Source organism: Drosophila biarmipes, chromosome 3R, assembly GCF_025231255.1.
Source record: "Drosophila biarmipes strain raj3 chromosome 3R, RU_DBia_V1.1, whole genome shotgun sequence".
NCBI classification, from domain to species: domain Eukaryota; kingdom Metazoa; phylum Arthropoda; class Insecta; order Diptera; family Drosophilidae; genus Drosophila; species Drosophila biarmipes.
In genome coordinates this window covers 7688590-7713642 of record NC_066616.1, presented here as the reverse complement: position 1 = coordinate 7713642, position 25053 = coordinate 7688590, and the positions used below count along the sequence as shown (strand labels likewise).

The window sequence follows — 25053 nt, the reverse complement described above, 5'->3', positions numbered from 1 at the left end:
TATGCTAGTGCGCCTAAGGCAAGTCTACTTAGGAGGTGTTTTATTATAAAAACTGTGCACTACAGGGAAGAAATCGAAAGTCAAACTTGAAGTCTACGAGAAAACTTGGTACATTGGTCTAGCTTACAACTATTATTGTTCTAAGAGATGTCTTTCTAAGTGCCGAGCTAATTAATTACTACGAAAGTTCTACGAAATTAGTTTGGGTAAGCTAAATAGCATCTAAATTAGGTCTGCAGGAGCAGGGCTACGCCGGCCAGAATCCATTTGCCCGGCTTGTCTTTGGTCTTCAGATTCAAGTTGGACACATAGGTGGTGGGGCCCCGGGTGCGGGTCTTGTAGACCGGGCACTCGTACATGTTCCGCAGATCTTGCTTATCTTGGGTGATGGCCTGCGGTACATAGACGAGGTTATATGAAATCGGAATCGCATTAAGTGGAATAGTGGGTTGGAGTCTAGTTTTCGAATTTATGCCAACATGCGCCAGCACTGAGACGCCACAGATCCGTTCTCGATTCGCCGATTTCAGCATTAGCATTCGCCAGACTCGTTTTGCATTTGCAAACTCACCCGAATATTGATCACCGGCATCGAGGGGTAGAGCTCCTTGAGGCGCGACTCCATGATGATGCCCTGCTGGATGTCCCACCTGGCGCCCTCCATGAAGATGCCGTGCACGCAGCAGCCGTCGCGCGGTGCCGTCCTGTAATTACAAGATCGCCTCAGATATTGCTTCTATGGATAGCCCGGGCCCAAAGTCAATTAGAGGGGCGGGTGTCGATGCTAATCGCTGTGCAAAAGTACACATTAATTCCGACTTCGACGCGCCGGAGCCGCCTTACTCCATTGTTTGCCCGGCAGCGACGCCATGTGAAACGTGGCTGGCGGGGCGCCACTTAATAGGCAATCAGCCCATGGGTAAATAGACAGTTGTAAATTACGGGCTATTAATAAGCCTCACATATTTATATTCCGCCGCTGGTTTAAAATTAGCTCTTATGAAATAGCATTGTGGCTATTTTTAGAGCCGGTCGCTGGACACTAGCCACAGCTGGATTTTACTCCAGCATGAGGCGATGATTACATGTCACAACACTACATTATGTGGCGGAGAATCGAGCTCTCTGTGAGGCCGATAAGACCAGGCAAAGCATGGGATTGCCGATTTAAAAAGACACCGAGCTATTAATTAAATTTGACTATTCTCTGAACAAAAGCATCAGTAATCAGTGATCACTCTATTTTGTATGTATGTAAAAAACTAATTGTTAATAGGGTATTGAATAAATCACAAGGTTCGGCTGCTGATACCATTAAATAACAATAGAAACCCCTTTTTGGAACAGGCAAACCTTAGGAGACAGTTAATCCCAGAAGTGCAGAAGAATTCTGAGTTCAACAAAGGTATAGGGGGATTTTTTAGGGTTGCACTGCAACTTCAAGGATCAAACAGTAAAATATAAGTTTCCTTTATACGTAAAACATAGTTCTGAGGTAAAAGCAGTGAGCATCGTAGGTTCAATCTATTCTTGGAATCTGTGACAAACGAGTCAGAAATCGCAGCACAGCATCATTTCCTAATGGGAGTGTAAACATTCCCGGGAAGGGGTCACCCCAGAGTCAATTGGGTATTGGCGTGCCAACAAGAGCGCTACTCACGTAAATTCCTCCTTCTGCTTCTTGGTCACGTCACACTGGAGGCACATCTTGTCCAGCGGCAGATCATTTCTGCGAGCAGTACTCTGCATGATGGCCGTGAGCAGGGATTGGGGATTGAAGAAGCCAGCCAGCCAGACGCAAGAGGGTAGCTATAATTACGGAATTCATACAGTAGCCTAAAGATTAGATCTTTATAGTCCAGTGATGACCTACCACGAAATCGGTGGACCAGGTCTCCAGCTCGCGCAGACGCAGGCACAGATCGATGAACCAATTGTTGAGACCCAAGAGCGAAGGATACGCACGTTGCGTCCAAATGGGCGGCACTTGATCCAAAAACAGTGAATTCTCCAGCACCTCCATGTCCGACGTAATGGTCAATTCACCCTTTAAGCCCAAGTCCAACTCCTTCAGGCTGCGCTTCATCTCGCTGGTGAGAAAGTTCATCCGCTCACACTCCTGAAAGGCCACTATCACATACGGCGTGCGCTCCTCCACCTTGTTCATGATCTCGACCATGTTGAACTCCTCGGGCAGCTTCTCGATGATCTCATCGACGATCTGTTTGACCTTGTCCTCGCGCGTCACCGTCGCCCCTCCTCCGGCTCCGGCATCCCGGGGCTGCATCTCGAATACCGTGCGGAAGATGTTCTCCGCCCGGGTGGTGAGGAAGCCAATCTCCGCATTGGGATGCAGTCCGTAGAGATAAGGCGACTCCGCCGGCATCATCTCGTCCACGTAGGTGTGGTAGCCCAGGTAGTCCGTGTTGGGCGGAGCGGGAAATGAAGGCGCCAGGAAGAGCTCGCCGTCCACCAGATCCGGCTGCATGTACTCCTCCAGATAGGTGATGCAAAGTCTGCGGTCCCAGTCGTCCGTAATATGACCCCCGTACATGATCTCGCCGAAGAGGTAGCGCAGATCCTCCCACGGCACCTTGGCATTGGCCTCCAAATAGTTGTACAGCACCGACACACTGATGTTCAGATCTCCCACGTTGAAGGGGTAGATCTTATTCCATCCCTGGGGACCAAACTTCCGGCGCTCTGCGACCACGGCGTGGAAATAGCAGAGCGAGAACAGGATGGCCTTGAACTCGGCCTCCTTGCCGGACATCTCCAGGGTTTCCTGGGTAAAGTTATCCAGCGCCTTGTGCAGATTCGCCAACATTCCAGTAGGAGGCTCGTTGGTGATCTTAATCGATGATTCCAGGATTCCCTGAAATTGATAGGAAAAGCTCAATGAGTTTTTAAAATCAACAGTAACAAAGTTATTAAGACCATTTTTAATATATTTTTTATTCATCTTCAATATGTATATGGTTGGGATTCAAATCAACTGCTACTTTACCTAGTCGTGAACAAATTTAATATTATTTTATTATTATCATATTTACTTTAAAGATCTAAAAACAATGTTGCGTTCATTGTTCTCTAATATTATATGAAATTCGTATAAGTACCTTGTTATAATTGATAAGGATACGCAAAGTGGAACCTATTTACCTGTGGTATTATGTGAGCCGAGGGTGTCGAGGCTGGCTCAGCACTCAGGAACATGCGATAGTCCGGATGAGAGTCCTCGGCGTAGTACTCCAGCTTCTTTTCCAGCACTGGCAGCCACTTCCTCACGAGATGGATGTTCTGCAGCACTACCCAGTGGCCATGTTTGGCCGCCGTGTCCATGGCGGCCTCCGCAATGGCTTCCTGGCCCTGTCCCAAAGACACATTATGGAAATTACCCAGATCCATGCTGAAGCCCATTTGTTTGCCCAACGCCTCCACATCCTTGAGGGGGTTCACACCAGGCGAAAGGATGAAGAATATGGGAGTGGAGGGACTGGCCTCCTCGTAGGACTTGGCGAACTCCATGGCGCGGCTTTCCACGTATTTGGATCCCAGTTTCTCCTCAATAAAGTCCCTGTTTGAAAGTATTTTTTATTTCTATAAATTTGTATATTGTACCTACATAAAGATACTCACGCTAATGCGTAGGTCATGCGGTCTGGCCTCAAGGCCCTGATCATGCAAAGCCTCTGGAGAGCTGTTTTGTTCTTCCACTCCTGCGGGAACTTCTCCTTCTCCGGCAGCTCCGACTCGACCAGCTTCTTCCAGCGCTTCGAGGAGGTCTCGATGTCGCGGTCCAAGTTCCTGAATTCATCTTTGGACGCTAGACTGCATATTCCGCCCCACGATTGATTGGTCAGAAAGTCCACAGGACTTGTCACATGTGGCTTGATCGGGAAGCGGAGCAAGAAGTCCAGTTCCGCCGATGTAACTTCCTCGTTCATGAGTAGAATCTAGTGGGGGATAGTAAGAGATAATCAAGGAAAGTGGTTGTTCCCCAAATTACTTACCTGAAATGTCATTTGCGAAGCGAAGATCAGCTTGTCGCATTCGAAAAGACCACGCGAAGTGTACTGAAACACCGAATACGTTATGCAATCGATCAGATTGGAAACACGCAAATCCAAAGTTTCGCCCGGTTCAGCCTTGGCTATGGCCTTTTGGAACACTACACTAAAAGCCTGTAGACAAAGGTATGGTATTAAAACTATTTCATCTCCCCAATATGGAATCTCTGCACCCACCTTCAGTGAAAACTGATAGATCGGATTAATAGTGTTTAGTTCGTTGAGGATGAAATATAGGAGACTGGCTCTGGCCGCCGCCGGTCTGTAGTATTCGCGGGCCTTGTCGATCTCCTTGGAGGTTATCTTTGCCTCGGCCACCTTCTGCTCGATCTCCGAAGCTGTGCTCTTCGTGGTCTCCAGGTTCTCCACCAGCGCTGTGTCACCTAAAATATTCTCACCCGCCGAGGAAAGGCGCGACAGCAGGTCGTCCTCCAGTTTCTTCAACATAATCTTGAAGTCGTTCTGTTGCTTGGTGAGATCGGCTTTCAACTCCTCCAGGTCAGGGCGCTCGGCCTTGACCACCTCCGCCAGCAGTTGATCCTCTAGGCCGTCGCGAGTGACGGTGAAGTTAATAAGTGTGGTTTGTGCTTGCATCTCTGGCTTGTAGTGCGGATTAGCTAGTTTCGTGTGCAGGATCAGGCGGAAGTTGGAGTTGTACTCGATCTCCTTGTCTCCAATTTTAATGGCTCTTAAAGGAAGTAATACCGAAATAGTATGACGAATACATAAAAGAATCCCCCACTTACTTCCCCTTCTTAATCAGATTTCGACCCAGTAAGGAATCCAACACTGGGTCCAGGTTCTCATCGATGTTCTCGATCAGCACATTGCAGCCCGCGTTGATGGACTTCTCGATGATGTCCAGATAGCTGCGCTGACCCAGACGAATCACCTTCAGGTCCTCGCCATACTTCTGCTTGATCCACTTGACCCCCTGCAACTGGGGGTCGATCATCAGCGGCCACCGATCCGAGTTGGACAGGATCGTGGCATTCTCGATGGACATGCGGTCACTGGGCAACCCCTCATTCGTCCAGATCGCTATGGTGGTGTCGTCGGTCAGCAGCGACAGAGGATCGAGATTCTCCGTTGTGGGTATGGGCGGATCAATGCTCTTCAAAAAGGGTGTCCACATCTTGAGTAGTAGGTCGATGCGGAATCCTTTCGTAAAACAGCCGACATAGGAAATAAAGGCGGTAATGAGTAGAATGTCGCCGGGCAACGTAATGCCCTGCTTGACGAAGCTGTTGGGGAGTAACCAGAGTGGCTTAGTTGGGAGACCTAGGTGAAAATATTTATAATACCCACTTGTTGACAGCCTCGGCCCAACGTACGTTCTCGCTGGCCAGTCCGCCCACCAGGCGATTGGCCAAAGCAATGGTGGCCTGGGTGGCATCCGCCTCCTGCTGGCAACGCAACTTGTCCGCGGTGGCCTTCTCAAAGTCCGCCGTCAACTTGGCCAGCTGCTCCTCGAGGCTCTATAAGTGTTACGATAAGATGGTACATGAGATTCTTACAATATATCATTTTAATAGAAACTTCTTGAAAATCAAGACCGAGTTTTATTGGACCTCATGGTCTAGAAGATGTCTTCAATGGGTCGTCGATTCCTAGAAGTTTTTTTTATATACTCGTACATATCCCTACGGTTTCTTATTCTAATTTTGTTAGTTCCGGAAGGCTCTTCCTTTCTCACAAGACACCTAGTAAAGCCACCACTTACCATCACTTTCCTCTTGATGCCAGTGAGTTTGTCCTGGGCGGCGGCGAGTTCCGCGTTGGCCGCCGCGAGGGCCTTGCGCTTGGGCTCCACGTCGCAGTAGACCTCGTAGAACTTGATGATATTGATGACCCAGGCGCACAGACCGGCCGCCGCTCCCGACTTGGAGCGCACGAACTCGGGCTCGAACTCCGGATCCTTGAGGTACGGCTGGATGGCCTTCGTGATCTCCGGGTGGATGTTCTCCTTGTCGTAGTTGATCAGCGAGTCCAGGAACGTGTCCACCTTGGCCATGGCGATTTTGGCCGCCTTCCAGGAGCGATCCTTGGGCACCTTGCCGCCCTGGGAGAGCAGCACCATCACTGCGGCGGTCACATTGGTGACGGCTCCCGGCGGCGAACCGAAGCTCTTGAGTTCGGTGAGATTGGCCTTATTCAGGGTGTTCAGCGCGTCCTGGGCGGCCATCAGGGCCGGCTCCGCCTTGAGGAGATCCTCCTCGCAGTCGCGCTGCTTCTTGCTGACTTCGTCGGCTATCAAAGCAACCTTCATTTCCTCCTCGTCGGCCACGGCTTTCTCCGTTTGCACCTTCTCCGTCTCGATGCCCACAATCTCGATCAGGGCGTCGGCCGCCTCGTTCTTCTCCTTCAGCTCGATCTCCTGGACGGCGAGCTTCACCTTCAGGTCGGCCACCTGGAGCGCGGTGGATCTCAGCTTCTCCAGTCCGTTCTCCAGCCGCTCGATCTTGCTCTGCAGGTCCTCGTGCTTGTGGTTGAGTAGCTTTATGTAGAGGTTGATCTGCTCGAGGTAACTCTTTGGGGTGGTGTAGTTGTAGCGACGCTCGTTCTGCAGGTACACCTTGGACGTGGTGTTGACCGACGTGTGGACGTAGGCCATAAACTTGGCCACAGAATCGCGGTGGTTCTCCGGCAACACCTTGTTCTGGGCGAGGAAGTTCATGGCCACCGATATGAGTGCCTCCTGAGGCCATTCGTGGAACCAATTGATGGATGTGGCATTGATGATGGCAGGGAATTTTCTCGACCGGACACGCAACGTTGAGCCCACGGGTGAGAAGCACAGAACTATCTTCAGTTGCTTGCGGACACGGTCGATGAAAAATTTCCAGCAGTTCTCTCGCGTATCAACCAGTCCCGCACCTTTAACCTCATTCCGCACGCCAGCGATTATATTCTCGATTTCGTCATCTGGGAAAATATCGGGGATCTCGCCAGTTGCCAACATATCGTTGATGAGAACAAGAAAGTCCTCGCTGGGGATTTGGGCATCCGTCATAAGGAACATAATGCCGACGTTCTTGAGTCCGGCCTTAAGGTAAAGTCCTGAAAATTCATTCTGCAACGAGAAAAGAAGATTATTAAGGTCCCGGCAATCCTTTATCCTTTGGAATGCTTTTCGACGTGGTATAGAAACAAACATCCATCTTGATAGCAAACTCGATAGAGAGTGAACAAGATTTAATCAAGATCCAATATACCTTCAAGTCATTGACTCCGTAGCCCTTCTTCAGCTGTATCTGCACGACCTCCAAGCTGGATATGAATGCTGCCAAGCGCGCTAGAGATTGTTTCCCGCTGCCACCAACACCAACCAATAAGGCACTGCCACGCGGTGATTCTAAAATGCGATTGATTCTGAGAGTATCCGGAAGAGTTAATGTCTTTGTATCGTGCAATCTGTTTATCCAGAACCCACCTGCAGACGTGCATCATCGCATCCTCGAATAACACCAGGTTCATGGCAGCGACTAGATCGTTATACGATGACATTGCTTCCTGAAGGAGTTTGTGAAGCTCAGGCCAACCCTTGATGGGCATGTACTTAGGATCACCAATTCCTCCAGCGAAATGACAGTAGATATTCGGCTTGTCGAATATAACGGATTCGTCAATTTCTTCGAACGACTTCTTGACAATGTCATGCTGCATCTTAGTAAAGCTATCGATGTCCTTATCGTCGGTTAGCTTATCCGAGTACACCCTCTGTGTCTCGTGTTGCCACAAGCGTATAAGATCTGTGGAGCCCGTCAAGCACTCTGTCGAACTGAACAGCAATCCCTACAAGAGAATGGGGGGTTGGTAAGGTCGTGGGTAAGAGTACTAGTTAGAGTTTTGCGGAAAAAACATATCTTAACATAAAAAACAAGAAAAAGAGTTCCACTAAGTTCTAAGTGCACACCCTAAATATTGTTAAAATGTGTTCTTGATCCTAAACTCCTTTTTTCCACTCACCTGAAAGACATTGCTGATGTCGCGCAGATTGAAGATGTAGTGCGACTTGATCGCCGTGGGCAGGAACACCTGCAGGCACTTGTTGTGCAGCGCGATCGTGGCCGCCACAATGTTGGGCGTCATCCGCGTGACGATCGGCGTGAACTTCTGCTCCGCGTTGGCGAAGTGCTGAGCCAGGATGGCCGAGTACATGACCGTGATGGACTCGGGGCCGGGAAAGCTCACGGCCAGGACGCAGAAGTGGCGCTGCAGGCGCGGATTGATCGTGAAGCTGCCGGAGGTGGGGTTCATGCAGGCCACATACTGGCAGTTGTGGATATCCTTGAGAGTTAACTTGTTCCGGTCGTACCAGTGGCCGTAGTCCAGGTGCTGCCGCATCAGCGTGTGGGGCTGGACCGTTCCGTAGGCATCCACCTCCGGCATGTTGATGTCGTCCACGAAGTAGCAGAGCAGCTTGTTGCCGGGCGGTCCGTAGTTGCGACCCGCCTTCTTCTCCAGCGGCTTTTCGAGGATCTTTTGCAACATTTCGGACGTGGTATAGTAATTGAATGGTATTGTAGTGACAGCGTAATTCTCAGAAAGCGATTGAAGCTTCTCGTTCACCAGTACGGTCTTGCCGCAGCCGGCATTCCCCACTAGCATCACCGGGTGCTTCTTATCCATCAGGAGATCTAGGAAAAAACGCAGGCGTATCGACTCGGAGGTGTGCACGATGACAGCCTGCAGGGGCAGGTCCGAGTCCAGCTCGAACTTGGGTGTCTTCTCGGTCCAGGGCAGGAAGGTCTTCGTCTCGCTGTCCAGAAAGTAGTCGAAAACTGTTCCACCTTTTTCGGGATTTGGCATGGTTGGACAAGGAAGTCGCATTCGTAAAGCTCATGGATGGGGTTAAATACTCGAGGGCGCGCACTCACCTGGCGGGAACTTAACAGTTTTGAACTCATTTACCCACCATTTGCTGAACTCCACGCGGTAGTCAATGGCTTGATCCTGGAACATGGCCGACCCGAAGGCCCAAATACAGGCAAAAACAAAGTACAGTTCGTGCCATTCTTTTGGGCAGTCGGCAGGCGTGTTCGCTGGTATTAGAAAACAGTTTAGGAGATGGCACAGCATTTGAATGTGGGCCATTTCGGCGACAGGCGTGATCTTCTTGAATCGCACGCGAATCGTTTCCAATGAAGGCGGTATGTACTTATCAAATAACATGACCAAATTGGACTTTTCGGCTGGAATTTTACGCGTTTCAACCCAACTGGTTACATAGCTGAAAAAGAGATCGGTTAGTGGAGTGTATCAAGAATCCTAATTAAATTAAGTTTGGGTTTAATGTATCTTCAATAAACAAAAATTTCTCGAAAAGATTTCATCCAATTCCAGCTGGTCTGGGAGGTTTGCAAGCAAGAACAAAAGTTACAACAATTTTGAATCATACCATATGTGAACTAAAACAATACGGGATCTAGTAAGATGTCCTATAGCTCCACTACTTACGGATTCCAACCCAAGTCCTGGGGGTTTATGTACAGGATGCCAGCCCTGGATACGGTTGCCGGCGTGGCTGTTCTCAGGTTGGAGATCTCGAAGAGCAAACGCATCGAAGGCGTCAACGCAATGCGTTCGTTGCTGGCCAATGTCAGGACCTTGTTGTCGTCCATCACCGTGTTGAGGCTCTCGATCCACATGGGATCGATGTCGCCGTCGAGCACGATCCACTTTGGTTGATCGCCCGTTATGTTTGCCTGATCCCGCATCAGTACCGAGAACAGGCCGTCTTTCCACTCGCGTGTCGCCGGGTTGATAATGCCGAAAAGTTCATCATTGGTCACAGCTTTTGGATTCAAGTCATTGAATATGGGCTTCCGCTTGATGTTCTGGTAGGTGCGCAGCAGCGTCTTCCACACCTGGGTCTTCCCAGTGCCCGCATTGCCAACGATGAACACGGAGTGACGTACCTCCAACAGCTCCTCCAGCTGCACTACCTTCAAAATGAAATTGTCTTCTGGTTGTAGTAGGAGATCGGAGGCCGCTTGTTTTACGGTGCGTTCAAAATCCTGATCACGTTTGCGGGGCACATCCAGGGCGGGAAACAGGTCGCTGATCAGCCCCATGAACACCGGCATGTCGTCCGTGATGATCTTCGGTATATTGAAGTCGCGGAGGGCGCGCATCAGCACCTCCTCCTCGGGACGGCCGGGATCACCTCGCTGAAAAGAGATCGAATTTTCGTTTACAAGAAACGATTTGGAGAAACCGCCACCTTTTCCCCTTCATATAATCCCATCTATTCTCACCTTGAGGGATCCCGCCACGACGAGCACGGATTTGATGGCCCGCAGGCCCCAATCGTAGTGATCCTGCTTCGATAGCAGTTCCTTGCAGAGCGTGTAAAGGGTGATGAACTTGCGGGCGAGGACGCGGGCATCCTGGAATCCCTCGGCCACCAGCATAATCTCGCAGATGAGCTCGAAGTCCGGCACGACCATGGCGCAGGGCCGGAAAAGGGCTTTCAGATTCTCCGGCAGCTCGGTGCGGCCCGCGTAGCCCGGATTCATGGTGATAAAAATGCCCACCGTGGGCACGCAACTAATCATCTCGCCCATGAAGTTGAACTTGTCCTTTTTGTCCCGGATGGCGTCCTGTACGGACTTCACCTGGACGGCCACCACCGACAGGACTTCGACGGTGATGCGGTTGAACTCGTCGAAGCAGCCCCAGGCGCCCGTTTGTGCCAGGCCCTTGTAGATGTTTCCGCAGGACTGGTAGTCCATCTGTTCGGAGCAATTGAAGACGTATACCGAGATGCCGATGGCCCGTCCCAGGTCCTTGGTGGTCTCGGTCTTTCCGGTTCCGGCTGGCCCGGCTGGGGCTCCCCCCATCACCAGGTGGAGGGACTGGGTCAAGGTAATGTAACAACGATCTGTGAGCGGCGTTATGACCAGGCGTGGCGTATTGCCCAAGTATTCGTGACAATACTGGAATTCTGCGTCGCAAATATTGGCAAAACAGTCCTTCTCCACATCGTCGAAGCGATGCCTCAACTGCGATTGCCACATAAACGCGGAGCCCGAATCCAATTTGGCCTGAATCATCTTGGCGACCACATCTCTAGAGTGCACATCAATGGTGCATATCGTCATTATCTTCTGACGATCGCCTTTGCTAAGCTCACCCAGCAGAAGCGTTATGAGCAGACTCAGCTGCGATATCTGTTTCTTGTAGTAGTCCTTGATGGCGTTGTCGTAGCCCTCCTCCAACCGGCTGAAGGCGATGTTCACCTCCGTGGACCACCAGATTTGCGATCCGCAGAGGGACACCTGGGCAGGGTAGTCGAATAACCACTGGTTTGGAGAAATCATAAACGATATTTAGTAGGAGACGATGCTAGGAAAAAGTAATATTTACTGGGGAATTTTGATAATCAAAAGTGAAGAGATGACAAAATTATGAAAATCCGTAATTGTTTGAAGATAAATTAATTTAATTTATTAATTTTAAGATATTATTAATAAATAATTTCAGTTATAGGAACTGCACCAACCTGTTCCCGCTGCTTTTCCTCGTAGGCAATCACCGCCTCCATGACGTAGTGCCTCAGACTGGCACGCATCGCCGCCTGGATACGGTTCAGCCAGACCTCTACGGGTCCTCGGATGCTGGCCAACTCGTTGAACTCCACGTACTCGCCGTCCTTGGCGAACATTCCCGACGCCGTGTTGATCTCGCCGGACTCGTCGCGGTTGAACTTGAGGCGCGCTATCGAGTCAAAGAGCTTGGTCAGGTGCTTGGTGACCATTTCCGGCTGGATGCCGTTGCTCAACACGTCCAGCAGGTCGGCCGAGGACACGAAGTAGAAGCGAGGAAAAGCCAAGCGTTTCGTTTCCAAGTACTCTGCCAATGCCTTCTCGCAAAGCGTAAGCTCCTTCTGCAAATGCTCCAGGCGTTCGATTAGGCCGGAACGATTGGTGGAAGCCACCACGTTCGACGAGACGGACATCTCATCCATGAGGACGCGGAACTCAGCGTCTATGTTATCGAATCGATCCGAATCGACGGGAAGCTGTTTGCGTATGTCTTCCGAACTCATGAAGATACTCTCAAGATGGGTCCAAGTGCGTTGCACCTCAAACCATACGGTTATCACTTGATCGGCGATCATTAGCTTGTTTTGCCAAGTGGACACTTCTTCGAGGAAATGGGCGATGTACTTGGATGTTATTAGATTCTGTAGGCAAACCTGATTATCTTCAAGCGTCTCTATGAGTTCTTCCGATGCCTTCAGGAGGTTACAGCCGGTGCGCGGGTGCAACTCGTGGTCGAACTCCATGACCGTCCACGTGGAGTTCAGATCCCGCAGGATCTTCTCCATGGACATCTCCTTGACGGCCTTATCCACGATGTTCTTCACCTCCTCCTCGCACTCGTGTAGATTCAGGCCCAGCAGTTCGGCCAGCGTCGTTTCGTGGTCCATGATGAACTTGACCTACAACAAGATCTCCAATGAGCACTACAATCAGACGGTATGTGGGGGTGCGAGGATCAACTACAGTGGAACTACGGTAATATATACAACTACTGTTCTACATCGGAGACATGCGCTGGACTCGGCCAAGCCACTTACGGTCACTTCCTTGGGCAGGGCGGCCAGACTCTGCAATGAAATGGTATTTACAAGAACTGTACAGTTTGGGCCGGGCACAGTATCCCGGAAAGCAAGCGGAAACGAAACGAGTTGGGGAAAGAAAAGGATTAAAACGATATTGCTATACAGAAGAGCCTCCGACTGGGGAGCTCAGGTGCTTGGGGAGTGGAGAGAGATTTACACGGATTATTTACATCAGGCCAAATAGCTGGGATTGGCGTAAGAGTTGGAAAACAAAGGAATCATTATGAAAGGAAAGCACAAAATAGACCTTGGTGGAGTTCATCAGCTGGTTCCAGTGACGCTCCCGAATGGCCGGATTCTGCAGCTCCCCGACGGCTCGGAGCGAGGTCAGCATGTTCTTGACCGTCGACTCCAGATTGATGAAGGTGTCCCACGGACGCATCTCCTTGTCCAGCAGGCGGATATCCTTGGCGAACTTCTTGCACTCGATGTCCATGTTCTCTACATCCACCTTGCGCCACGGCGTGGTCTTCCAATCGTCGATGCTGGTGGCCACGATATTGACGTAGTCCCAGAGTTGCTGAACGAGTTCAAAGAGTTATTGGAACAATCGGGGGATTAGTACGTATTGGGTTATCGATTAGGATTAGGGTTAGTAAATCACTTGCGAGGGAAAAAAGAAAAGCTCAAAGTTCCACATGTGGCATGCATAAATTTAGTACGAGTAGTAGATTAAACATGCACAGACAAACGAGTAGATATAGGGGAAGAAAAACGATATGGGTGAGTGTTCTGAGAGTAGAGGTACCTTGAGCATGCGCAGCTCCTTGCGGCACTGTTTCAGCACCTTGAACTCGGGAATGTTGACCTCGAACAGGCTTCCCGACTCCTGGATGTCCCTCATTTCGCTTTCGCACAGGAACATGTCGTCGTTAATGCGGTCCATCAGAAGGTAAGGCTTGTAGCAGTCGAACCGGAAGAAGTTGTACGTCTTGAAGACCTCGCGGAAGAGCTGGATGTGCGTCTCGAAGAGGGCGATCTTGTTCCGGATGCTGACCACCTCGGTGGCCTGCAGAGGCGACACCTGCTGCTTCACCGTGCTGGCGATCTTCTTGGTGTTGGCCCACTGCTCCGGCAGCTCCTGGAGGAGCACATTGACCTCCTCGGGAATGTCCATGTCGTAGTACTTGAGCAGCTGAATGGTCTCCTGCATGGGCTCGAACATCTCGTCCGTCTTGGCCGCCCGCTCCTTCACCTGCATCAGGTAGGCCATTATGCTGACCAGTCCCTCGTAGTCCTTCTCCTTCACCGTCTGTAGCAGGCCCTCGTCGGCCTTGCGGATGAAGTGACTAAGGTTCATCAGGCTGGAGGTGACGGTCGTGACCAGATGCTCCTTGAACATATTGCCCCACTTGCACACTGTATTGAGCAGAGCCTGGCGAAAGGGGCGCACATCCACCTGGAACCAGGAACTGAACACCTGGAAGGGACCAATGTCCTCGATCTCGTTGAACAGCGATTCGTAGTTGTCGATCTGCTCCCTGAAAGCCTCGATGGTGGGCTGACAGGGCTGTGGTGGTGGCTGGTTGGGATCGTTGATAAGGATCAGCTCTATCTCATCGGGATCCAGCATGCGTCCGTACTCCAGGAAGTACTCCATGCACTCCTCGCGATCATCGAGCCAGAGATATGAATACCTCTCAAACTGGCGACAGAATCGGGAGGCCTCTTCCATGACTAGGTCCACCCCATTCAGGATTTCGCGGCGCATATCGATAATGTCCTGATTCTCCTTGATCATCTCCACATAGTTGCGCTTCTCGTTGGGCTTCAGGCGTTTGATCAACGAACCCATCTTCATGATGTCCCGCATCAGTTCTATCAGCATGTTGTTAAAGCCCATCGGGTCCTCGGGATCTAGAGAGGGCACAAACACCAGATTGGGTTCGACGAGCTCCAAACGAGACTCAAAGAGTGGAGCGTAGTTGTTCTCCGGGTCCATATTCTCCGCTAGATAGCCCACGCTAACGCCCACCGTTCGCAGGATGTTCTCATAGACGATGTTATCGACAAAGTCCACGTAACTCAGCCACACTGCATCGTCCTGTTTGTGCTCCATATCGAATTGCACCATGTTGTCCTGCAGCAGTTTGTGAATCTCTATAGAGGCTGCCTGGATCTCGGCATATCTCTTGGATGTTCTATCCGGGCGCTCATCTATAGAGAGCACACTATCCTTTTTGCAGTCCCGCCTCTCGAAGAGTGGCTGCTTGGCCCAGACGCCCATGATCTTGCGGATCTGGCGGAGATTTCCCTGGGTGTGATCCATGCGATTCTGGAGAGCGGCCACCGGCTTGCGCAGCTTGTCCAGATAGCTAAGAATATCTGCCAAATGGATATATAATATTAACATTTTGAAATTGGATCTTAAAAACAATAATTTCTTAACAAAGTTAATTTGTTTTAAATCTCCATAATTCTAATTGCTTATGACAGACGCACCTGACGAATTCCAAACGAGCTGATTCACGCCGATCTCCACCAGATCGTCAATCATTTTTATCTCGGGTTCGATCAGCCTGAGTTCCACGGGCGAGCTGCCCTCTTGAATGCTGTTGTACCAGTCGATGGTCTTCTCCAGGTTGAGTGTGTAGGATCGAAAGACGTCGCTCTTTTCGGCAAAATCTATGGCTATTTGAGGAATACCTTCGATTTTCATCTGCTGCATGTAGTGCACCTCCCTCAGAATGGAGAACAGAGCGGCGCTGAAGTTCAGGATCAGCGAATTGTGACGACGGTCACGGGCTATGAGGGATTTCTTCAGGTTCTCCTCGATCTGTCCGTCCAATTGTTCGGCCCAGTCGTCAAAGAACTGGGTCTTGCAGGATCCCAATTTGACCATGAGGACCTCGTAGCGCTCCACTATTTCCAGGGATTTTTCTGTCTTGGTGATCCTGTAAGATGTTTAAGATTAACATAGTTCATATCAAACTGGTGGTTAGTGATCATCTTACTCATGCTGCAATGCCTTAAAGTGCTTGACTGGAGCTGTAATCCTCGTCTCCAGCTGATGGCACCAGCGGATGAAGGCGGCCACAGGGGGACAATTGTAGTTGGGATACAGGTTGTCCCCCACCTTTTTCAGTTCCATTTGCTTGTCGTAGATGGACTCGCAAATGGTCATTTCATCATCCAGCATGCGCACGATCTCGGCGTATCGCTGGGTAAACTCCTCCTTGATCTTCGGACGGTCCAGCACGCTACCCACAATGCTAATAAGCTGAGGGATAAGTATGAAAATTGATTATTCGTAAATAAAGATTTGAAGAGTTTCAGTAGTTACCTTGAAAATACTCTCCAGGTTGTGGCAATCGTCAAAGGCCTGGCACAAAATGGCCGCCAGCTTCATGTCCAGCTCGAGAATGCGGGTTTGGAAGCCCTTGAAGTCCTCATCGAACTCATGATCATCCGGATCGAGGACATCGTAGCTCTTCGAGGCGAAGGCCGTGAAGTACTGATTGAACTCCACGTAGACATCTGTGATGCGGGTGCTCAGCTGGCGACCCCGCAGCCCACCGATTTCGACTTTCTCTAATTTCAGGAATTCAATCACAGTAAAGAAGAACCTTTGAGGTTCCAAATATAAGTAGAATCTATCTGGAAACTCCATTTGATCCGGTAAAACTTACCACTGAATGGTGGTGAGGCGCTCGAGGAAGGCATTAAAGCGCTTGAAAACTGAATTTGGATGAAAAGTCCATAAAATCGGCGGCCGCTCCTCGGGTTCCGTGAAGAACGTGGCCAGTCGTTCCTTGTAGTAGTCGAATAGCTCCCGGAAGAACTTCAGGATCTGTATGGACAGGGTGAGTCGCTGCATGGCCTCGTCGATATCGCTGTGGAATATGGACGAGGGATCCAAGTAACGCTTGGCCTGAAAGATCGATAAAATTTATTGGAAGCCTGGCTACCTACTCCCCAGCCACTATTGCTCACCTGGTGAATAATCAAGTTGCATATTTCCTGCAGCAGCACTGTTATTTTCGCCGACTGGCAGTAGTACCGCGAGTTCCCCCACAGAATGCAAACCGTGTTCATGAACGGAATGAGCAGCGGCTTGCACTCGGCGAAGTCAATCTCCTCCAGGTGCTGGAGGGGGCGCTTCAGAGGGTTCAGGTAGAGTGTTATGTCCTTTGCCTCCGCCAGAGCTGCGGAAATCACCGATTGGCATGCTAAACTCACGTTTCGCGGCACGGCACTCACCCGTAACGACGTTCTTGAAGAGGGTCTGGAAGCACGGGTGGTAGGCACTCATCGAGTACTCCAGTATCAGGGCCATGGCACGGATGCGCTCGTTGCGCAATTGGTCGTAAATGAATGACAGATTCTTGAGGCGATTGTTCCAAAACGAAAATTCTGTGGGCGATATATGATTATCTAATCTGAAGTCTAATTTAATTATTCAAGGCAGGAGGCACCTGTTCTTAATTCATTTAAACCAGGGTTGTATGAAAAGTATTGAGTCTATTAAATCATTTGATATTTTTATTAAATGTAACAATAATAATATAACATAATATATGATATAAATAAGCAGATATTGTTGGTTTCAGATATAGTTTGGATCCGAAATGTATAACAAGAGATTAATCCTTTTTTGGCTTAAAAAAAAATGTCCATTTAATATAAAATTTTGCAATCAAATTTTTTAATCATTTTAACGCTTTCAGGGTATATCAATCAGAAAACCAGTCGTCTGCTGGTAATTTTCCCATCGTATTTATGGTAAGACCGACAAAATCGGAGGCCATTTAGGCAAATCAGACTCTTAGCTCTCGCAATTCTTTGAGCCCATCAACTAAATTGTCAATGTCAAATGCGAACGCGTAACTCAAGACAGAAACCCCTTTGGCCTGTGACTATACCAATATAAATATTGCATGCACGCGGAATGTCATTCGTGAACAGATAGTAAAGCAAGAGGAAACTTTTGGATGAGCATGACATGCAAATTTCGGGGTTGCTAGGATATGGGGAGACTTGAATTTTATCAATAAATAATAAATGGAGGGAGCCAAAAATAAAGCCCGCACACATGTGGCGCCTGGCATCGCTTCGTACTCACCGGTGTGTGGAGTGGGGTTCTGGCCATTGGCGAAGGCGTTCGAGGGGCTCTCCTTGATGACCTCGTGGATCTGGGTGGCCCACTTGATGACGACGCCCTCGATGGCGCTCTTTAGGTACAGGTCGAACTGGCACTGCTCCGTCTCGACCAGCTCCTTGGCCGCCTTCACAATCTTCTCCACGCCCACAGGCATGGCCAGGATGGTCTCACCACTCACCTGGCCCTTCACCTGGTGCACGGTGCTCTTGAGGCTGTGCACATGCTTCTGCACATCCTGGGCCACCATGATGGGCCAGCTGCGGTAGTTGTCCTCGTTGGAGAGGAGAGGCACCAGTACCTCCTCCACCAGGGCGGACAGTTGGTCGATGGTGCGGGTGGCCAGGTCCCCGTAGATGATGAAGTTACCGCAATCCTCTCGGGGAATAGGCAACGCATAGCGCTTGATGAAGTACACTCCCTTGCTCTTCAGCTGTGACAGTGGAAAGGTGGTCGAGGGAACCAGCTGGGCGGCGGGGGTGAGGATGATGATGAGCACAACTGGGGTGTTCCTGTCCAGAAACTCCTTGATGATGCCCTTGTGCTCCTCCACCGTGATGACGCGGGTCCACTTCTCTGGCTTCAGTTTCAGCGACTTGATGACGAAGGAGCCCATCAGCTCCAGGCGCGGATCCGGACCACCAGCCGCCGCTGCAGCAGCGGCCTCGGCGCTGGTGGATGGCTCCATCGCAACCCACTGGGTGGTGGGCGGTGTAGGTGGTTGCTGGGGTGCTTCTGCTCCTGCAGTGGTTGTTGCTATCTGGTTGTTGCTGTTGTCTGTTGTTTGCTGTGGGAAGGAGGTGCACATGCATATCTGAGTGTTGGTCTGACCTTGTTACCACTAACAACTAGCATATAAAATCGATAAAAATTGCAAATCAATAGGATTTTTTCAGAGTTATAAAATATTTTTTAACTTATATAATTCAAAATTGCTTTCAAAATTAAGAACTTTAAGGTTTTAGTACTTTTTTCTGGTGTTACGTAACACTTTTCACAGTTTTCACTAGTTACATAACTCTAAAATGGGTAAAACCTTAAATGTTGCCTATAAAAAGCAACACAGATGGCTATTTTCAAGATAGTTCACTTAGTAAATCATGCTAATTAATGGTTGTATTAAATTCTTTAAATTTTACAAATTTTTTAATAATATACATATATTAATATATTTTCCCTCAAAGTTATCTGCTGGTTTTCCTTTTCCAATTGCGACTGCTTACCTCGGCTGCTGGTAAGCGACTGAATGCTTGTTATTTCCGCTGGCAACTCGACACGCACATTCAGGTGCGAAAGTGATCGTGGCAGGACCCGTTGCTAGGGAGTTGTTGATTTTCCCCGCCAAATCCCTGCACGGCCAGTGACTACTGTTGTTATTTCCCCTGCGCCATAATGGCCGTTGCCAGGGCGGTTGCTAGGTCGGCGGCCATTTGTTGCGCTTTTTGTCAGTTTTAATGGCGAAATGCACGCTACTTGCAAAGTAAGATACTTCGATTGGCACACTCTCTATCAATTGCTAATGAGCTAATTGATTAGCAATGTGGAGCTGAACTTAGTTTAATTAGGATTGGAGGTGTTAGTTTATTATGGTTTAGATATAGCTACGAAATTTATATTTTCTCATTTGTTTAGGTTCTTTGTTTGTTCAAAAAACGACAAACTTTTGAGCGTTTAGATAATTAAAGCCTAGTTAAATATTTATTTTAGGCATTTTTTTATTACTTATGCTATTATAATTATATTAAGTAACCTTCCTCTTAGCCATCCTCTAGAAATATGTAATACTTAAAAGCGCATATACCAGGATTAAAGAAAATGTAATTAAAATTTGGTAACAAGAGCGATTCATCTTTTCAGCAACCGTAAAGGACAAAGTAGATGCCAAAACGATTGAGCGAACAACTAGAGCCTGCAAGCCAGACACGCGAAAGCCCTAAGAAGGCTGTCAAACACCTGTCCGCAAAATGCTGCGGTCTCATAAATCCCAATGGTTTCCAAGCACGCCAAGAACTGTTGCACCGAAATTGCAACAGTTGGTCTGGGGAAATTCCTGAGCTAGCCCAATACCAGTAAATCACTCACAGTTGCCATAACTTTTCGCCCCTTTTTATGGGATCCCAAGGCGCAAGCGCGATCAACACGTGGTCGTAAACAAAAGCAATCCACCTGTTGCCACGCCAGCAACAAGGCGCCCAGTCAAGGCTGAAAAGGCAACAGATATTTGCATGACTTCCGGCTGTAAAAGTTTTTCTATTTCCAGCCGAGATTGGACAAGGCCTAGGTCGCGGAATGCGCCGCGTGTTTTGGGTGATGGTTCACTGAACTGCAGACCCGAAACCAAAACAAAACCGCACCACATTTATGCAAGCAGTCAGCCAAGCCTGAAAATCAATAAGCTTATAAGCGGAGACCAGAGGTGGCTGCTGCAACCAGTTGAGTGGCAGCCATGTGGCAGTTGGCACTGGGATTGGGCCTCATCCAGCAGCTGAGCCTGGCCATCGTGGTGGAGCGCAACATGTTCGCCTACTACAAGGTGCCGGCTGCCCAGTTGCTCTACTCCCAGGAAGCGGATGCGGACTTTGATTTCCAGTCCCAGGAGGTCAGCCAACTTGATGGAGGCCAGGTCAGCGATCTCTACTACGTGCTGCAGTGTCCACCGAAGCTGGCCGAGGGCATCCCCAAGCCGCAGGACATGCAGACCTGCAGCGTGGTGGACCAATACAAGGGCATGTGGAGAAAGAAGAAGCCCAAGCCCAAGAAGCGCTACCACATGGTTCCATTCCGGATAGTCCTGCGTCCACTGGGACCGCCTGCCAGGAGACGCAGCCTTAGGCGTCGCAAGCGCCAGCAGAAAGGTCACAACACTCCAAGTAACAAGAACCCATATGATCGGTCTGCAGAGGTGTCCAGTCAGGTGAAGCTGGAAGAGATGACCAGTCCGCTGCAGTTCCTGGCACTTCCCCACAAACGGCAGAAACTTCTCAAGCTATCCGCTGACCATCGAAAGTTCAAAAAGGGCAGTAGGTCCAAGGGTCACCAGCACATGTACCACCGCGATGAGTCGTACAATGATCATATCTTCTACGACGAACTTCAGGATGACGGAAAGTTCCACAAGCTCGGCAAAGAAAAATCTAATTAAGTGATAATTTATTGTAAAGTATCTAAACAATCTTGAAAGATAACTGTCAGGTTACCGGAGGGGAAAACTCTAACCCCTTGAAGCTTAGTTCCGCTAAGAAATATTTTTAAAAATCAACTAAAGAGTCAACTAAAGGGCCAACTAATGGGTCAATCTTATCAAGAACCCACTCTTACATCAACATAGGGGAGAAACATGTCATCGTAGGCAATATTCTCAAACACTTTGTTAAGCAAGGTGGTGAAGGCAGCAGTGAAGGATTTGATTAAACCGGGTTGCACCTCATTCCAGACCTCCACCCAGTTTTCGTTGAGCAGCTTGTTCATGAAAATGGTCACATCCGTGTTTTCCTTGTACAGGTTATCTAACCAAATGATCCACCTAGAAAATGTGGTAGTTAAGGATACCTAATCCTGCCTAGAAGCGGGCCACTTACCTATCCAAGTCTATGCTGGGCTTCAGATCGTAAATCTTTAGATAGCGCTTGGCATTCCTGTACTCCACCAAGGTCTTAATGGTCAGGGTAACGCGGAAGTTCTGAAAATCGGTGGACAGCGTTCCGGTGGTGTTGTACGCAAAGAGCATGACCCTTCCAACCATGTCATAGGTGGCCTTGTGCACGAGGCGTGGTACGCGAGCCTTCAGAACAATCTGCTTCTGGTTGGGCTCATACAGAAATCCCTCCACGTGGGTGATTGTGGCATTATTGAATCCCTTGTTCACATTGTCCCGCATCCGAAAGTCAATCCAGACGGGACCGTGCCGCGGCGATTCCAGAATAACGGAGTCCGAAAAGTTGTACGAGTCCAGCGGCGGGAGGCCTATTTCCGGGATTCCCTTCGGGTAGAGCTTGATCAGCGAATTGATGGACCGAACCAGGCACGTGGAGTCTCCAAAATGGCACTTTTCAATGCTATCAGCTGGAAAGGTCGAGCTCCCTTAAACAAAGATCAACTCGGAACTGTCATACTACGCACGTAGGCCTCCTCCAGAGCTTATAACTGGGAAGCAGCAACACAACCAAATCAGCGAGTTCATGCTGTTCGTTACGTTGGCGTAATTCAACTAACTGCGAAACAATAAGCGCCTGGGTCACGAAGTAATTAATTCGTCTAAAACACTTAGAACCTGCTCTACGAAGCTTTTTAACTATCTACAATAACAAGTGGAAGTGCTTAACCGGTTTGCGTGCAGTATTAGTCTTTGTCCTTCCATGTCGCCAATAAAACTGGAATGCAATTGCTTATGACGACTTTAATCGTTAACTGCGGAGTCTTTGGGCACCGGTAAGAACATGTCATCGTAGGAGACCTTTTCGAAGATATCCTCAAATATATCGCGGAACACACTAGCGAATATTTTCAGGTTTTTGGGCTCCAGCTCGTTCCAAAACTCCACCCAGTGCAGGTTGAACACCTGGTTTATGGCTATCGTCAGATCGGTGTTCGATTCGAAAAAGTTGTCCAGCCAGAAGACCCATCTGGAAGGTAGACTACAGTCAGTTCATATTGGATTTAAGCCAGGCACACCTCACCGATCCATATTAACAAAGGGAGTTAGCTCGTAAATCTTTAAGTAACGCTTGTTGTTCCGATATTCCATGATAACTTTCAGCTTGAGGACAAAGCGAAAGTTCTGAAAGTCCGAAAAGGATTCTCCCGTGGAATTCAGCTTCACAATCCACACTCTTCCTTGAGAGAAGTAGCTGCCTTTGTGGATGAGACTGGGTATCCGACCGTGTATTTCGATCAGGCTGGAGGTGGGGTTCTCATCGAAGCCATTAACCTTCGTGATCGTCGTGTTCTCGAAGCCGTAGTTCACCTGATTGAACAAATCGAACTTCAGCCAGAACGCACCCACCTTCTCGTCGTTCCAGAACTTGGAGTTTCTGATGTCCACCACATCGATGGGTTTCAGTCCCAGCGACGGTATTCCCCGCGGAAACTTCTTTATCAGGAAGTTCATCGAATCCACGATGCACTGAGATTCTCCAAAGCGACACTTTTTAACTTCCTTCGCTGGGGTGAAACGAGCAAAATAATAGTTATTTAATATACTCCGGGCTCCGATTCCTGGTCTTTGTTACCTACGTAGCATCTGGCCCTGCAGCGATCCGACGATCTGCAGGAGCAGCAGCGTGATTAATATGTCCCGCATCCCGATATAGTTCGTGCTACTAGTGCACTTCTAGTGCCTTCGGTGGTGGACGATCAACTGCAGCTTACTTATGTTAGTTAGTTTATCTAGAACCGGTTAAAAGCTCTACTTGGCTTATTAGCATTTCCAACTTGTTCCAATGAAAATCAAATTTAATTTGTGTCGATTAAGTAACTTAAAAGAGTTGCAATCCAATTGTAAACAGTTTTTATCTTTTTATTGAGAAGGAACTGGAAAAGTTACTTTAGAAAGTGAGTTTTATGGATTAAGACAAACTCAAAAGATAGCTGAAATCATTTTTCACAGTTTTCAAAATCTAGTACTCATTCAAATTTCAAATTCCAAAATGGTACTCAGTTGAATCAACCATATTATCGTTATATTGCAAGCTAGCAAACTAAGCTAGAGTTGGCATCAGCATTCAATTGACAATTACAATTTATAACAAGTATTTAACTTGCAGTTTTAAAGGCCAACAAACCTGGAAGGAATGCGGATAGATCGAGAACTGGTTTTCAAATCACATGTATATATTCTCCCCCTGTGGAGTGTCTCTTAAAACTTACACCCCACAATAAGTATGATTTAACTCAGGTTCATTTATGTAAAAGCTAAATTATTAAGCTAAAGTCTATTTGGAATCATCATCGGCTAGGAACAGATCATCGTATGGAACTTTTTCGAATAAATCCTCGAACAGACTCAGGAAGACGGTTTCAAAAAGTCTTAAAATTCCCGGCTCCAGTTCGTTCCAGAACTCCACCCAATTGCGATTGAACAGATTGTTGACAGCTATGGTGAGGTCTTCGTTGTCTGGAAAGAAGTTGTCGAGCCACATTATCCACCTTTGAAAGAGATAGAGTATTAAAACTATAACTATAGTGGAAACATTTCACTGATCGACTTACCTATCCAGTCTTATATTCGGAACCAGTTCGTAGATCTTCAGGTAACGCTTGTTGTTCCTGTACTCGATGCGCACTTTCAGCGTAAGATCGAATCGGAAATTAAGGAAGTCCGACTCGGACGTCCCCTGGGAGTTTATATCCACAAACCAGAGCATCCGACCTTTGGCCAAATAGTCGCCCTTATAGACCAGCCGCGGAATCTTCCCACGTATTTCGATCTTGGTGGCTGTGGGATCTTTGTCGAAACCCCGAATTTCCGTGATGGTAGTATTCTCAAAGCCGTAGTTCAGCTGGTTGATCAGTTTGAAGGAGTACCAGGCGCCACCCACCTGGGAATCGTTGACCAGGAGCCAGTCCCGCACGGGCAGCACATTGAAGGGCTTCAGATTGACCTCGGGCACGCCCTTTGGGAAGTTCCTCAGCAGGGCATTGGCCGACTCCACCAGGCACTTTCCGTCGCCGTAATGACACTTCTTCACCTTGGCAGCTGTAGACGAGACGTTAATTAACCTGTTATTATAGGAATATCCTTTGAAACACCCACGCAAGCTCTGACACTGTAGTCCAACGAATAGCTGAATGCTGATAGCCACGTAAGCCAGGGAACGCATTCTTTCGGAGCGGAATAAATGGTAATCCTTCATAGATCACACCTGAGCTCTCAGTAAACCGAAGCACTTGCATAGCCGATGGCAACTACTCGGTGATCAAAATCGATTTGTTGTTATGTCCGATTTTTCTAAGGAAATATAAAAAGCTTCCATTATCATAACGTGTTGTCTGTGAGCGTACATGCTATAAAGCCACTGAGAAAATATCTGTATCTTAAGTTGTCCAGCTTTAGATTGATTAGAAACCTCTTTAGTTACACGGGCAAAGCCATCTTGTATCTTGAACTACTGACGAAGATGGGAACAGAATGGTAAGTAAGTTAAAAAAATAGCATAACTCTTGAATTCGGGCCAGACATTTTCTTTAACTTTGCCTGAGGTAAAAAACTTGTAATTAAAAGTTGTGTAATTTATTACCTTTATGACCTTCAACCT

General features: G+C 48.5%; 5 protein-coding genes across 7 annotated transcripts; 1 reads left to right on the top strand and 4 right to left on the bottom strand.

The window, feature by feature from the left end:
* Positions 1–23: 23 nt before the first annotated feature.
* LOC108027264 (dynein beta chain, ciliary) lies at positions 24–20230 on the bottom strand. Of its 3 annotated transcripts, XM_050889467.1 has the most exons (29): positions 19024–20230; positions 17765–18587; positions 16903–17055; positions 16636–16847; positions 16332–16573; positions 15986–16268; positions 15657–15922; positions 15145–15596; positions 13451–15027; positions 12950–13222; positions 12658–12687; positions 11578–12519; positions 10331–11377; positions 9531–10243; positions 8951–9303; positions 8040–8863; positions 7504–7865; positions 7286–7442; positions 5794–7143; positions 5379–5548; positions 4817–5314; positions 4248–4758; positions 4014–4184; positions 3640–3956; positions 3163–3577; positions 1874–2875; positions 1661–1809; positions 572–704; positions 24–392 (listed from the first exon to the last, which is right to left on the bottom strand). In XM_050889467.1, exons 2-29 carry the CDS (start codon positions 18486–18488, stop codon positions 228–230), a joined length of 13491 nt encoding a protein of 4496 aa, XP_050745424.1. In that variant the 5' UTR covers positions 18489–18587; positions 19024–20230; the 3' UTR covers positions 24–227. The 3 variants fall into 3 exon arrangements, with proteins under 3 accessions (XP_050745424.1, XP_016954123.1, XP_016954124.1); XM_017098634.3 differs by lacking the exon at positions 19024–20230 and having other exon boundaries at positions 17765–18603; XM_017098635.3 differs by lacking the exons at positions 12658–12687; positions 19024–20230 and having other exon boundaries at positions 17765–18603.
* On the top strand, positions 20218–20942 carry LOC108027002 (uncharacterized). Its single transcript, XM_017098201.3, has one exon. The coding sequence runs from the start codon at positions 20247–20249 to the stop codon at positions 20940–20942; it is 696 nt and encodes a 231-aa protein (XP_016953690.1). The 5' UTR covers positions 20218–20246.
* On the bottom strand, positions 20934–22029 carry LOC108027456 (circadian clock-controlled protein daywake). The gene is made up of 3 exons (XM_017098910.3): positions 21920–22029; positions 21379–21862; positions 20934–21323 (listed from the first exon to the last, which is right to left on the bottom strand). The coding sequence occupies exons 1-3, from the start codon at positions 21978–21980 to the stop codon at positions 21101–21103; spliced, it is 768 nt and encodes a 255-aa protein (XP_016954399.1). The 5' UTR covers positions 21981–22029; the 3' UTR covers positions 20934–21100.
* Positions 22030–22181: 152 nt separating this feature from the next.
* LOC108027455 (circadian clock-controlled protein daywake) lies at positions 22182–23170 on the bottom strand. The gene is made up of 3 exons (XM_017098909.3): positions 23033–23170; positions 22477–22960; positions 22182–22422 (listed from the first exon to the last, which is right to left on the bottom strand). The coding sequence occupies exons 1-3, from the start codon at positions 23097–23099 to the stop codon at positions 22197–22199; spliced, it is 777 nt and encodes a 258-aa protein (XP_016954398.1). The 5' UTR covers positions 23100–23170; the 3' UTR covers positions 22182–22196.
* A 438-nt stretch (positions 23171–23608) lies between these two features.
* LOC108027093 (protein takeout) lies at positions 23609–24725 on the bottom strand. Its single transcript, XM_017098310.3, has 3 exons — positions 24552–24725; positions 24008–24494; positions 23609–23944 (listed from the first exon to the last, which is right to left on the bottom strand). The coding sequence occupies exons 1-3, from the start codon at positions 24649–24651 to the stop codon at positions 23731–23733; spliced, it is 801 nt and encodes a 266-aa protein (XP_016953799.2). The 5' UTR covers positions 24652–24725; the 3' UTR covers positions 23609–23730.
* Between the last annotated feature and the right edge of the window lie 328 nt (positions 24726–25053).

What these genes read in the sequence shown, in the direction of transcription:
- LOC108027264 (XM_050889467.1), bottom strand. Translation starts at nt 18,488, where the DNA reads ATGGAGCCATCCACCAGCGCCGAGGCCGCTGCTGCAGCGGCGGCTGGT. An exon ending in TTTAAGGCATTGCAGCATGA is followed by an intron (nt 15,597 to 15,656) that starts GTAAGATGATCA and finishes AACATCTTACAG; the next exon opens with GATCACCAAGACAGAAAAAT. An exon ending in AAGCAGAAGGAGGAATTTAC is followed by an intron (nt 705 to 1,660) that starts GTGAGTAGCGCT and finishes TTGTAATTACAG; the next exon opens with GACGGCACCGCGCGACGGCT.
- LOC108027456 (XM_017098910.3), bottom strand. Translation starts at nt 21,980, where the DNA reads ATGAACTCGCTGATTTGGTTGTGTTGCTGCTTCCCAGTTATAAGCTCT. An exon ending in AAGCTCTGGAGGAGGCCTAC is followed by an intron (nt 21,863 to 21,919) that starts GTGCGTAGTATG and finishes CGACCTTTCCAG; the next exon opens with CTGATAGCATTGAAAAGTGC. An exon ending in CCCAGCATAGACTTGGATAG is followed by an intron (nt 21,324 to 21,378) that starts GTAAGTGGCCCG and finishes CACATTTTCTAG; the next exon opens with GTGGATCATTTGGTTAGATA.
- LOC108027002 (XM_017098201.3), top strand. Translation starts at nt 20,247, where the DNA reads ATGTGGCAGTTGGCACTGGGATTGGGCCTCATCCAGCAGCTGAGCCTG.
- LOC108027093 (XM_017098310.3), bottom strand. Translation starts at nt 24,651, where the DNA reads ATGAAGGATTACCATTTATTCCGCTCCGAAAGAATGCGTTCCCTGGCT. An exon ending in ACTACAGTGTCAGAGCTTGC is followed by an intron (nt 24,495 to 24,551) that starts GTGGGTGTTTCA and finishes TCTCGTCTACAG; the next exon opens with CTGCCAAGGTGAAGAAGTGT. An exon ending in CCGAATATAAGACTGGATAG is followed by an intron (nt 23,945 to 24,007) that starts GTAAGTCGATCA and finishes TCTCTTTCAAAG; the next exon opens with GTGGATAATGTGGCTCGACA.
- LOC108027455 (XM_017098909.3), bottom strand. Translation starts at nt 23,099, where the DNA reads ATGCGGGACATATTAATCACGCTGCTGCTCCTGCAGATCGTCGGATCG. An exon ending in GCTGCAGGGCCAGATGCTAC is followed by an intron (nt 22,961 to 23,032) that starts GTAGGTAACAAA and finishes GTTTCACCCCAG; the next exon opens with CGAAGGAAGTTAAAAAGTGT. An exon ending in CCCTTTGTTAATATGGATCG is followed by an intron (nt 22,423 to 22,476) that starts GTGAGGTGTGCC and finishes TCTACCTTCCAG; the next exon opens with ATGGGTCTTCTGGCTGGACA.